Source organism: Lithobates pipiens, unplaced genomic scaffold, assembly GCF_037356315.1.
Source record: "Lithobates pipiens isolate NorthernLeopardFrog02 unplaced genomic scaffold, aLitPip1_a1.2 Scaffold_30, whole genome shotgun sequence".
NCBI lineage: Eukaryota > Metazoa > Chordata > Amphibia > Anura > Ranidae > Lithobates > Lithobates pipiens.
Genome location: NW_027507791.1, coordinates 133,060,193 through 133,073,857, shown reverse-complemented (window position 1 = coordinate 133,073,857; position 13,665 = coordinate 133,060,193). Strand labels below are relative to the sequence as shown.

At 40.0% G+C, this 13,665-nt stretch overlaps 1 protein-coding gene across 1 annotated transcript in view; it reads right to left on the bottom strand.

Moving 5' to 3' along the window:
• BAHD1 (bromo adjacent homology domain containing 1) overlaps positions 1-13,665 on the bottom strand; it is a 154,471-nt gene that overhangs the window by 80,416 nt on the left and 60,390 nt on the right. Inside the window, exon 2 of the mRNA XM_077464884.1 lies at positions 9,974-11,601. Within this exon, the coding sequence (XP_077321010.1) occupies positions 9,974-11,489 (1,516 nt within the window). The 5' untranslated portion in view covers positions 11,490-11,601. The remainder of the gene's footprint in view (positions 1-9,973; positions 11,602-13,665) is intronic.

Genomic DNA, 13,665 nt, shown 5'->3' with positions numbered 1-13,665 from the left:
CTAGGGAATAAAATAGCGGTTGTTGCAATATTTTATGTCACACGGCATTTGCACAGAGGTCTTTCAAATGCATTTTTTTGTGAAAAAAAATACATTTAAAAAAAAAAAAAAACAGTAAAGTTAGCCCATTTTTTTTTCGGCCAAAAGTTTTGACTACGTTTTTATTTAATATATAGGTTTTTTTTTTTTTATCTAAATCATACATACAAGTAAACTGATTGGAGGTTTGTTTTGTTTAATAAATGTTTAAATGTAAGACATTTTCTGTATCACTTATGAAGGCTGCTTTCACACTGGAGCAGGCAGGTGTTTACAGTAAAACGCAAGTTTTAGCAGCTCTTTACCATCATTTTAGCGGTGCTATTTGGCTGCTAGTGGGGCACATATAACCCAGCTAGCGGCCAAGGAAGAGGGTAAATGCGCCCGTGAAGCACCGCTGCCAAATCGCATTGCATGCGCTTCGGCAGTTGTGCCCATTCATATCAATGGGCAGGAGTGGTGGAGGAGCGGTATACACCACTCCAAACGTGCTGCTTGCAGGACTTTTTTTTTTTTTTTTTAAGATCCTGCCAGCGCATCTCCTCAGTGTGAGAACACACTGTCTTTCACACAGACTGCAGGGGAGCCATTTTGCAGGCACTTTACAGGCGCTATTTAGCCCAAAAGCGCCTGAAAAACAGCCCAGTGGGAAAGGTGTGTTCGATTTTATGAGATCAAGGGGGATTAAAAAAATAAAAATAAATAAATAAAAAAAATTTATAAAAAAGGAAAAAAATAAATAAAAATCGGCCTAACATATCGGCATCATATATCGGCTATCGGCCGCCATGATTTCTGAATATCGGCATCGGCCAGAGAAAAACCCATATCGGTCGACCTCTAATACAAAAGAGCACGACACCGGCCCCAAATGATCCACAGTGAAATATTTAGACAAAATAAAAAGGTGGATAAAGCACCTGGACCTGATGGCATTTACCCATGGATCCTAAAAGAATTGAGCTTTGTAATTTGTATCTAATAGCCATTGTATATAATTTTTAGGGATTCATTAATGATGGTAATAGTACCACTGGATTGGCGTAGGGCGAACATGGCACTAAAAAACTAACTAAAAAGGGATCAAAGTCTTTACCAAGTAACTATAGACCTGTTAGTTTAACTTCTATAGTTGGGAAGATACTGGAGAGTTTAATAAAAAAAGACCACTAGTTCTTTCTGGGGAAAAAAACATTTTAAAAGCGGAGGTCCACCCTAAAGTGGACCTTCCGCTCATCGGAACCCTCCCCCCCTCCGGTGCCACAATCGGCACCTTTCAGGGGGGAGGGGGGTGCAGTTATCTGGATAATCCAGGTAACTGCACCCACTTCCGGGATAGCTCTCTGCGGAAAGGGGTGTAACTTACGCCCCTTTCCGCAAGTGCCCGCCCCTTCCCGCAAGTGCCCCGCTGCCTGCTGGGAAACACACAGATCCCAGAGGCAGCGGGGAGCGTCCTTATTGCGCAGCGCGATTCGCGCGTGCGCAGTAGGGAACCGGGAAATTAAGCCGAAAGGCTCCATTTCCTGATTCCCATACCCAAGATGGCGGCGGCAGGACCCGACAGGCGACCTAGAGATCGGCTTCGGGTGCCGACATCGCGGGCGCGCTGGACAGGTAAGTGTCACTATTTTAAAAGTCAGCAGCTGCAGTATTTGTAGCTGCTGGCTTTAAAAAAAAAAAAAAAAAAAAAAAAAAAAAAAAAAAAAAACGCGGAGTCCCAGTGGACTCCCGCTTTAAGCAACGGACATCATGGATTCATGAAAGACAGAAGTTGTCAAACAAACCTGATTTCTTTTTATGAAGAAGTAAAACCATGGACAGAGGGGTGATAGTGGACGTGATCTACTTGGATTTTGCAAAAGCATTCAACACAGTTCCTCACACACGGCTCATGTATAAGGTAAAGTCTACTGGTTTGGAAATATCAGTTTGTAAATGGATAGAAAATTGGCTAAAAGACAGAATTCACAGGAGTAGTGGTTAATGATTCTTACTCGGAATGGTCTAAGGTTATTAGTGGTGTACCCCAAGGTTCAGTGCTGGGACCCTTACTTTTTAATATCTTTATAAATGATATTGGGTCTGGGATCAAAAGTAACATTTCCGTCTTTGCAGATGACACCAAGATATGCAGTGGAATAACCTCCTTACAGGATGTCCGACCTTAACGCTCTGTCTAATTGGGCGACTATGTGGCAGATGAGGTTTAAATGTTGAGAAATGTAAAGTTATGCACTTGGGGGACTAAGAATATGCATGCATCATACATGCTAAGGGGGGGGGGGGGGGGGGGTAGAACTGGGGGAATCCATAGTGGAGAAGGATCTGGGGGTTTTGGTAAATCATAAGCTCAATAATAGCGTGCAATGCCAAGCTGCGGTTTCCAAAGCGAGCAAAGTCCTTTCTTGTATTAAGAAAGGTATGGACTCCAGAGAGAGATATATAATTTTGCCCCTGTACAAATTAGTAAGAACTCATCTTGAATATGCAGTTCAGTTTTGGGCACCAGTTCTCAAAAAGGATATTGGGGAACTGGAGAAAGTGCAGAGAAGGGCAACTAAACTGATAAGAGGCATGGAGCAAATCAGCTATGAGGAAAGATTAGAGGAACTGAATTTATTCACTCTTGATAAGGAGAATAAGGGGGGGATATGATCAACATGTTCAAATATATAAGGGGTCCATATAGTTGTTGAGTTATTCTCTTTACAGTCAACCCAGAGGACACGGGGGCACTCTTTACGTCTAGAGGAAAAGAGATTTTATCTTCAAATTACAGAAAGGTTTCTTCACAGTAAAATCTGTGAAAATGTGGAATAGACTCCCTGCAGAGGTTGTTCTGGCCAGCTCAGTGGATTGCTTTAAGGCCTGGATACTTTCCTAAATGTACATAATATAACTGGGTACTAACATTTATAGGCAAAGTTTATCCAAGGAAAATCCGACTGCCTCTTGGGGGGGGGGGTTGGTCAATCAGGAAGGAATTTTTTTTCCTCTGCTGTAGCAAATTGGATCATGCTCTGCTGCACTTTTTTGCCTTCCTCTGGATCAACTGTGGGTATAAAATTGGCTATATAGGATTATACGATATTTATTGTTTTAAGGTTGAACTGGATGGACTAGTGTCTTTTTTCAACCTGACTATGTAACCTCCAGGTTCTATATGTGAGTGGGGGGGGCAGTAGTTTGAGGGTGGGGGCTGTGGACACTGACTATGTTTCATGTTACACCCTAAAATGTGGGAATTCCACTTTTAAAAGGTAAAAAAAAAAAAAAAAAAGTTTTTTTTCAAATATACAAGTGATCGGCTAATGGCAAATAAAGTTATTTTTATATGAATGATGCCTTATACATTTTATACTAAATATTTCCATTCCTTCTTGCTCTTTGGGCCCTCTTATCTTGGTGTAATCTATCAGACTGTTCAAACTGAAAAAAGTCAACATACTGGAATTACATAAACTGGTCACATCAGAAATCTCATTAAAGCCTAAACTGGGAGAAACTTATTACATGGATTTGGCTTATATTGTCAGATAAAAGCCCACTATACACCATTTCACATTGTTCGGTTTATTGAAATTATTTTAAGATATTGTAAGACCCCCCCCACATTGAGGGCATGTGGCCCGATATGGTTCAGGAGGGGGGTGGGAGGTGCTCGCTCATGACTACTTTTTATTTTTTTTCCCCTTTGTTGTATTGCCAGCAAGGGCTTGAAGCCATGAGTCAATTTAAGTCAGGGTGGATAAAAATCAATGATTTTTTTAAAAAAAATCAGATTTTTAAATCAAATTTATTTTAACTAAAATGCTTTTGGAGAAAAAAAAAAAAAAATCTAAAAATAGTTTTCTATTTAAAGATACATTAATAATTTTGTTTATTCAGCATGAAATGGAGCTTAGTTATGCATGAGGCTGTATGCAATATTTACATTTTTGGTCCATGAATCTAAACTCTCCAAGCTGAGATAACATGCAATGCATTGAGGCAGTCACACAATTTCACAGTAACCAGGAGATAAAACAAAGTTCAGGAATATTCCTTTAACCCATTGTTTTGCAAATCTATGTACACTACAAACTGTACGATAGAATATAGCCGTTTTACTAACCTCACAGCTTACTATTCTTAAATAGGAAACCTTAATATAACTACCAACAAGAATAAGTCCTTACACTTAACCACTTAAGACCCGGACCAATTGTCAGCCTAAGGACCAGAGGTCTTTAAAAATTCGCACTGCACTGCTTTAACTGGTAATTGTGCGGTCATGCAATGTTGTACCCAAACAAAATTTATGTCCTTTTCTTCCCACAAATAGAGCTTTCTTTTGATGGTAATCGATTGCCTCTGCGATTTTTATTTTTTACGATATAAAAAGGAAAAAGACTAAAAATTTTGAAAAAAATATATATATATTTTCTACTTTATGTTATAAGAAAAATCGAATAAACTAAATTTTAGTCATACATTTAGACAAAAATGTATTCAGTCTTTAGTAAAAAAAAAAAAAAAAAAAAAAAAGTCAATAAGTGTATATTTATTGGTTTGTGCAAAAGTTATAGCATCTACAAACTAGAGTACATTTTCTGGAATTTACACAGCTTTTAATTTATGACTGCCCATCTCATTTCTTGAGGTGCTAAAATGGCAGGGCAGTACAATCCCCCCCCCCCCCCCCCAAATGACCCCATTTTGGAAAGTAGACACCCCAAGGAAATTGCTGAGGGGCATGTTGAGCCCATTGAATATTTTTTTTGTCCCAATTCAATAACGACACACAAAAAAAAAAAAAAAGTTTACAAAAAAGTTGTCACTAAATGATATATTGCTCACACATGCCATAGTTATATGTGGAATTGCACCCCAAAATATATTCTGCTGCTTCTCCTGAGTACGGTGATACCACATATGTGGGACTTTTTGGGAGTCTAGCCACGTACGGCACCCCGAAAACCAATCATTGCCTTCAGGATTTCTAAGGGTGCAAATTTTTGATTTCACTCCTCACTACCTATCAGTTTCGAAGGCCATAAAATGCCAAAATAGCACAAAACCCCCCCAATTGACCCCATTTTGGAAAGTAGACACCCCAAGCTATTTACTGAGAGGCATGTTGAGCCCATAAAATGTTTTATATTTTGCCACAAGTTGCGGGAATATTACAAAACTTTTTTTTTTTTGTGTTGCACAAAGTTGTCACTAAATGATATATTGCTCACACATGCTATGGGCATAAGTGAAATTACACCCCAAAATAAATTCTGCTGCTTCTTCCGAGTACGGGGATACCACATGTGGGGGACTTTTTGGGAGCCTAGCCACGTACGGAACCCCGAAAAACCAAGCACCGCCTTCAGGATTTAAATATAAAACGCTACCAAAAAAAAAAAAAAAAAAAAACGTAGCAATCGCAGGGATCAGGCCTGACTCTGCGAACACTGCAGTTATGTGTTTAGTGTTTTGTAAGTGACAGTGATCGATCGATACTGCACTAGGGTGGGCTGGGCGGAGGGGCAAAATGCAGGTGCTGGCAGGTATCTGGGCTGATCCCGCTAACAATGCATTTTTTTGGAACCCTAAACTCCTGAGGACGCTAGTATAGATCTGATCAGATATTGATCTGTTCAGATACTATACCACTACGGGAGGTGTATGCTTTGCGCGTGGGTGTTAGCGGTACTGGCACTAACCTAGCACTGCCTGGGGCGATGCAGACCCTACAACCTAATTGATATCACCCACCGGGTGATCAGGGGGTTAAACCTTTATTGGGTAATAAATGGTGGGTGCCCTGGTGCTATAAAAAGCAAACTAACCAGAGTCACCCGTAACACTTATACGGTGATCACTGGTGAAAGGGTTAACTAGGGGCAATCAGGGGGTTAAAATCTTTATTAGGTAGTATATGGGGGTCCCTGAAGCTATATAAAAACCTGACAGGGAACCTAAATAACTAACTGGCTATCCATAATCACCAGTGACATTTATACGGTGATCGGGGTGAAAGGGTTACCTGGGAGCAATCAGGGGTTAAAAGCTTTATTAGGTAGTATAGAGGGGATGGGCAGAAACCAACAGACATCCCCTCATCCCGGAACGCTCCTGAATCTAAACGGACCGCCGCAGCCAGCTTGTGCCCGTACATGCCATTCTGCTGACGTACAATTACATGCGGCGGTCCTTAAGTGGTTAATGAGCACCTGTCATTTCAGATCCATTATAGCAGTGCCAGTTAGCGGAAATCCACTCATCTGCTGCCACCACATCCCTCACCTTGTTGTGTCATTGCTGCATCACCAGCTGTCCCACTAAAGCGAATGGGACTGTCAGTGAGTCAACAGCGGGTCAGAGGAGGAGCCACCACCATGGGACAGAGAAGACAGTTGCTCTTTAAAAATTATGATTTAAATCAAGCCTTTTTACTAGCGATTTAAATCAAATCCATCCCTATTTAAATGTCAATTTTTTTTTTTTTACTAAGGCCAGTTTTGCTGCAGCAGGTTCTATGCCCCACTTTACAGGCATATTAAGGGTACTCTATTTCAATTTTATATTTGTTTTATTTGTATTTAAAAATTTTCATTTTTATTGGTTCACTTTAAACATCATTAAACTCACTGCTCAGTCAAAAAAAAAAAAATAATAATTATGGGCTCCCATATCTTTTTTATGGCCAATAACATGCGTATATGGCTTCAAAATTGTGACTTGATTTTTCATGTTCGCATCCCATAGACTTTAATAGGGTTCTGAACCGGGTCCAAACTTTGGGAATTTAGGTGCAAACTGAACTGGTGGGGGGAGTTTGGTCCATCACTACCCCAGTAGGAAAAGCTTCTGACCAGAATGGGGGAATACAATGCCAATTGGTCTTGTGCAGCACCTGAGAAATAAGCTACTGAATGGGCTGCTCTGCAGACACAGATGTTGCAACCAGTCCTGCTGGAGCAGAGGACTGCATACGCTTGCAGGCTACACTGGGGAGACTACCAAAATCTATATACCTGGCCTGTCATCCAGTCAGCAGACTGTAGCAAAAGCAAAGAAAAAAAAAAAAAAAACACAACACACACCAGCCTGTTCAGTTACAAAAAAGGCAATCTAAAGCCCCATACACACGATCAGACTTTGTACAACAACATTTCCCATGGATTTTGTACAAAGGGTGTTGGCCATAAGTTTGTATTGCATACACACAGACTTTTTAGGCAACAAACATTAACGTAGTGACATTTCAACATACTGACGACACTTCAAAAGAGGACATTCAATTACTCCAGCGCCACCTTTGGTCAACTTCTGTATTGTTGTCTGATCTTTTGCATTGGTTCTGAGCATGCGCGTTTGTACTTTGTACAAAAGTCCAATGGTTTTGTGTACACGCGATCGGACTTTGCTCCATCGGACTTATTTTGTCAAAAAGTTTGTCCGTTCGCACAGCTGACAAAAGTCCGATGAAAACCAAAAAAGGTTGTCCGATGGAGCGTACACATGGTCGGATGTTGCTCCAAAACTGCTAATTTGCATGTTTGTTGTCAAAAAGTCAGATGTGTATGGGCCTTAAGATTACATTCAGAAAGACATAGACCCTTCATGCTAGTAAAAAAAAAAAAAAAAAAAAAAAAAATTGGTGGAGGGAATCTATTGTTTGTACCTAGCTTTCTACTCCTGCAGGTGGTGCTATAACCCATTGGTCAAAACCTAGAGATCCTGCTGTGTCTTTCAACGAATGGAAGAGAAAACTGCATTTAACTCGGGCTCCATGCACAATGAGCTTTAAAAAAAAAAAAAAAAAAAAAAAAAAAAAGTCTGTTCTCTTGGGAGTAAAAAACTCACAGCATTTTTTGTACAACATTTGGATGAGTTTTAAATTTTTACTGCCAGTAAGCTCCAATCAGAAAACATGAACCAGAAGGGTTTTTCCTTGCCTCTAAACGTTGAGCTCAAAATATGCCTGTAGAGGTCCTACTGTGCATGGACACATAGGATAATATTGAGTAGCTTCTACGGGCAGAAAACAAAACTCCTGTAGAAGCAATGTTTTTTAAGCCATGTGTGCATGGAGCCTAACAGTTCAGAACTATGTAGGGTGAATGAATAAGGCCTATTTTACACAACAGACATCTGTCCCTAACCATTCTGTGTGCGGCTACACGTTAACAGCTGCTGCTAATCGCATGATCTGGTCATTCCAGCAACAAGAATTCGGCAATTCTTGCAGCAGGAACCTAGCGGCTGCATGACATAAATGGCCGTGTGAGGGAGGCCTTAGAGAAACCGGCATTTTTTTGTGATGAATTCAAGATCTGAAAGAGAGCCTAGCCTTACCTTCCTTTACATTTGTTTATTCCTGAGAGACTTACCCTTGTCTTCTGTCTGGTTGATAATGATTTTACCAAAACAAGAGATATAATGCTTTTCTGCTCTATCCAAAACGTAGAAAAAAAAAAAAAAAAAAAAAAAAAAGTTTCAAGTTTTCTTTAATAAATTAATCAACATTTACGGTATTCATTGAGACACACACACACACACACACACACACACACACACACACACACACACACACACACACACGATACAGACCATTGTTACCATATTTCTCAAAATGATGGTTGCCACTGCATACACAGAATGCCAATGAGAAGTGAATGGAAATGTGCAGTTTAATGGTTCTTGCTATGGGAATTTAGATGCTTGGAAGACTGGTGAATTTTGATGTCTCTCCAACAATTGGTATATACAGCAGTACAATGTGTGCAATCATACTAAAAAGGAGTGTAACAAAACAAATGTTTGGTATAATTTTAAACTGAAATAAAAAAATTAAGCGGAAATAAAAAAAATTAAAAAAATCTGCAAGCAAAAGCACCGAAAAATCAAAATATTTGAAATGCTTACTTGCAGTGTTTTTTCTTTAACCATATACATTTTTATGCAGCTGCAATGTGCCCTTGAACTTACTAGAATATTTGACTACTCCAAGAAGAGTAGTTTGTGGGGGAGCAGCAAAAGTGAAGACTATTGAGACTAGAGTGTCACTTGAACGATAAGCTCTAAATCTGCTGGTATCACATCCAATATGGGAGCACCCAACAGCAGTCTTGGGACTTTTGGAGCACATACAACCTTACAGAAAGATCTTTGTTTAAATTAATGGTCTTCTGACTGGGGCTCTGATCTTAATGGAGTCACATGATTGGTTGCAAACACCACCTCCCACTATTGCACGTTGTTGCAGCTTTTACTGCAAACACAATGAGATGAGATAACTAAAGCTGGGTGCACACAGGTGGAAATTTGTATGCTTTAGCACAGTCTGGCCAAATTTCGATCGGTGTGTAGCCCTATTAGTAACTATAAGCTTCTATTGGAGTAGGACTGCTGGGAAACCTTGTTTAATCAGAAGCTGCAGCGCTGACCACCGTATTCTGACATTGAGCAATCCCCACCATCAGAATACAATGTCCAGGTGGGGAGGGGGATTCCTGCATCCATCTTGGTTGTGTGGATGCAAGAATCTGTTAGTTCTTTCATACAAGCCACAGGCTGAACAAAAGAAACGGTGCGCATATCCAGTTTAAAAACACATCCTTTGCTCTCCACAGATTTATCAGTGCTAATCTATCCATAACCAGAGTAGAGTAGAAAGCCTAAGTCCTTTAATAAAATGTACAGAATTCAAATGTAATCGGAGACATGATATAAATAAGTCTTGGGTTTTCATACACTCCGGAAATACATTTTTCAGTACCCAAATGGTTGTATGCCATAACAAGAGCTGGGGATATTCCCCTACATAAGACACCTAAGCCAAGTCACCCTTTCAAACCAGGATGCCATTTGTTAAAGGACCAGATAAAAGACCAAACATTTAATCACTATAGGGAAAAAGACATCACAGAAAAAAAGTTTTAAAATGAGCACATACCTGCTGTTAAAGGCTTTTTGTATAGATAGCTATTATGTCCTGTGTGAGTGTTGAAAACCCTGCCAAAAGGCAGCCGTACTACTCCACAAAGGCTATCTGTATTAGTCCCGGTGTCTTCTCCATAGGAAAAGCGAGAGTTGCACCATGGAAGATGCTCAAACATTGCACTGGGGTGTAAAGAGCTCTGCGACACCAAGAGTTCTTCGCAGTGCTCTGGCTGTGACAACACTTCGTCTTTAGGGTACGTGGAAAAATCTGAATACCCATTATAAGGTAATCCACTTTGGCCATAAGAAATGTAGGTTCCATCCAATGAAGAAGCTAAATCTGGTGAGCCATAAAAGCAGACACAATCTGTGTGGCTACCTGGAACTGGCAAGTGATGAAGTTGCTGTACTGGAAAAGAAGGCTGCTGGAAGTCTTGTTTGGGAGTGGGAGACTTTTCACCTGGCCTTCCATACTCAGGCTTCATGGAAGCTTGTCCTCCCATTAATAAAGGCAGTCTGTGGTACAAAGGTACTGAGCCATCATTGCAGCTGGAAGACTGTTCCACATGAACACTCTCCTTTTTACCCAATGACCTTGTAGACTCTCGATGCTCTGGTTTCAGAAATCCAGTCTGATTAGATCCCCCTTGTAAGCTATGGTAGTCCTCTGTCTTCCTATGTAGTAAGTCTTTCTTAGGCTTGACACAATTCTTTTTGCGAGACCTTTTTGATTTTAGTTTGGACTTTGAGCAATTGCTGGAAGACTGTCCATCGTCTCCACAGGACTTGCTCCTTTGTTTCAAAGGATGACCTTTTTCATTTGTGAGCTTCAAAAAAGCCACCGCATTCAAACTTGCCAGTCTTTTTGGAGCAGGAGAATAAGATACTTCATTATCATCTCTCTTTAAAGTATCATCAAACACATCGTCCGATGATGCTGACCTGTTGTTACGAGCTAAGCATTTCTGTTTGCTCTTTTTACCAAGAGGTGCATTGTCTGCCCTTTTTGGGGAAGTCCAGTGTACAGTGGCTTTGCAGTTCTCAACAGGTTTGTTTAGATCTTTGTTAACTTTCCTGGAAGAATTATCCCTCATATCCCTCTCAAAAAGTAAATTATTTACTGCTTCAGCATTGAGAGAAGCTAGCCGTCGTTTGCGGGGTTCTTGGAAGTCCATTTTGGAAATAGATCCAGCAGATAGCCCCGTGAAAAGTTTCTCTTTTGGACTTATCCTTCGAGATTCTGAGGGCAAACCAGTATGAACTTTAAGAGTTCCAAATTCATCCACCCAGCAAGAAATATTTGGTGCTGTTCCACCCTGACTGTCCATCATACGAGAGCCAGTCACATCCTCCAGTCTGGTGAGAACAACACTGCAGGTTTTCTTTTTCATGTTTGGCGAGAGCTGTCCATGAAGGTGGTATGACTTTCTAGAGTCCTGGTTAAGCATTCCTCTATTCTGAATACGTCCATGGCAGTTTAAATCCTTCAAAAAAGTTTGCCCTTTGTAACCAGTCTGTGTTCTATCCATTGTGAAGCTGTACAAGTCTCACACTTTGGCCTGCAGAAGCAACACAGCGTTTCTGTTAAACTTCATAGAAACGATAATGCTCCTGGTTAAGCATGGTGGTTACTGCGTGTACCTGCAGACAAAAACATGAAATTGGTTAAAAGTCATCCAAACACAAAATGCTAATAAAATGCTTAGAGCTAGCTATTCTTTTACCATTTCTTCAACAACTGTAGCTTTTTTTTTTTTTTTTTTTGCTTTCTGATCAGTGATCAGCTTAATGCAAGAAAATGTATAAATTGTTAAGGTTTTAAAAACCTTGTTTCAGTTTATAAATTGCCATTATATGTGTACATAGCAGTAGTCATATGTGTCCATTACATATGCGGTCTCTGCTTCCTGCTTAGTAATGTCATGAGATGACCCTCACTCCTACAGCCAGTTTTAGCAAGACAGCATTATTTCTACGTGGTCAGTCACATGACCTGCCACCCTGCCTGTTTCAACACTTGTTTCCTCTCTGATGATGGCCAACAGGGTCTGCCTGTCCATACTATTCCTAAAGCTAAGCAATGCCTTTACAATTCCAATAAATAAAACTCTAAACAGCTAGCAAGTAAAAATCGTGATATGAAGTAAACTGTGGATAGAAATCTTTCCATAAAGGAAGAAAGGGTCCACCGCCTACTGGACATCAGCAAAAAAACAAAAATGTCCTGTAGAGTGTGGGAAGGTTAAAGGGATACATCCAAAGAGAGGTGTCAGGGTCCACTCACCTAAAAAGTATCAACCTATAACCCCAGGCTCTATGAATAACCAGCCTGAATCATGCACTAAAAGATTAAGATAAAAAAAAAAAAAAAATTACTTTCAGGTGCTACAATAAATATAATAAATCAATAAACTAAAAGGCACTATTGTTTCTCTTTAGATGAGCACAGGTATCTGCCAAGTTAAAACACTAGTACTGTACTATGGAATAACATGCAAAATCATGATGTACTCTAGATCAAGATCAGAAAAATTGTCAAATAAAAAGAAAGAAAAAGAAAATAAATAAATGAAAATATCAATGGAGGAAAGACGTGTCTTGAGTAGAGCGTCTCCTCTCTAACTTTACTGCCTAGTGAGTATGACAAAAGCATAAATGCATGTACAAAAACTTTTCAATTACTAAAGACCCAAAAAAGTCCATGCAAAATGCTTTGGGTTCTGAAAGTATCACCATTGGTATTAGATGCATAAAAGGTATCCCATTACGTTAGTACTTTGTGGTCTGCCCAGTTAGTCTAGGAGTTAGAACGTGGTGTTTTGAAAAGAGTGAGTGTGTGTGTGTGTGTGTGTGTGTTGGTCTGTGGCAGCTGCTATCCACGCTACAGTGCTCCAGTTCCACCAGTCCTCCTCCTCTTCCGTGTTGTGAATTCCCTGGAAAGTCAGCGAGACTAATTCGAGAATCACAGGGCATTCTGTACACACCCTGCTGGGCCTGCTATCCCAACCTTTATCTCTAGTCACAAAACCCTGGTCCTGTGTCACAGTGTGTCCTGTCATTTTGTGCCTGACCATTTTATGTCAGCAGTACAATACTACACAATAGTGACATTCTAGTATACACAAGGATCCTGGAGTATGGTCCATCAGCTGTGTAGTAATCTAAAGTGCACATCTAGTGCCAAATATTTGGGAAAGCAGTGTCAACCAAGAACTGATAATACAGTTTAGATAACAAAACATGATATAATTAAATCGGGCTGATTAAAATAAATTTAGGTTTACTCTGCTGATAGCTGACAAATTTCTGCATAACAAAGCCACCGATGTGCCTTAATGATATCTGGACACAAAAGATAGATGCATAGAAGGCAAGATAGATGATCACCTCTGCCAATGTACAAAGTCAGCCAAGTGGCATTAGTCTGGAAAACAGTACAGAATTTATCTGACGGTCTAATGTTTTTAAGAAGTCCTGAGCTAGGATAAGCAGTACATTTTCTTCTATATGGAAATAAAGTTCTGAGTCAAGAGAAGGCATACATCTTATAGTAGATGGGTCCAACATGCTGAGCCAAGACCAGCAGCACATTTTAATTGTTTTGGGCACAAAGTCCTGAGCTAAGACACGCAATGTATCTTATTGTATATGGGAACCAAGTCTTAAACTAGGAGAAGCAGCACATTTTACTGTATATGGGCACCA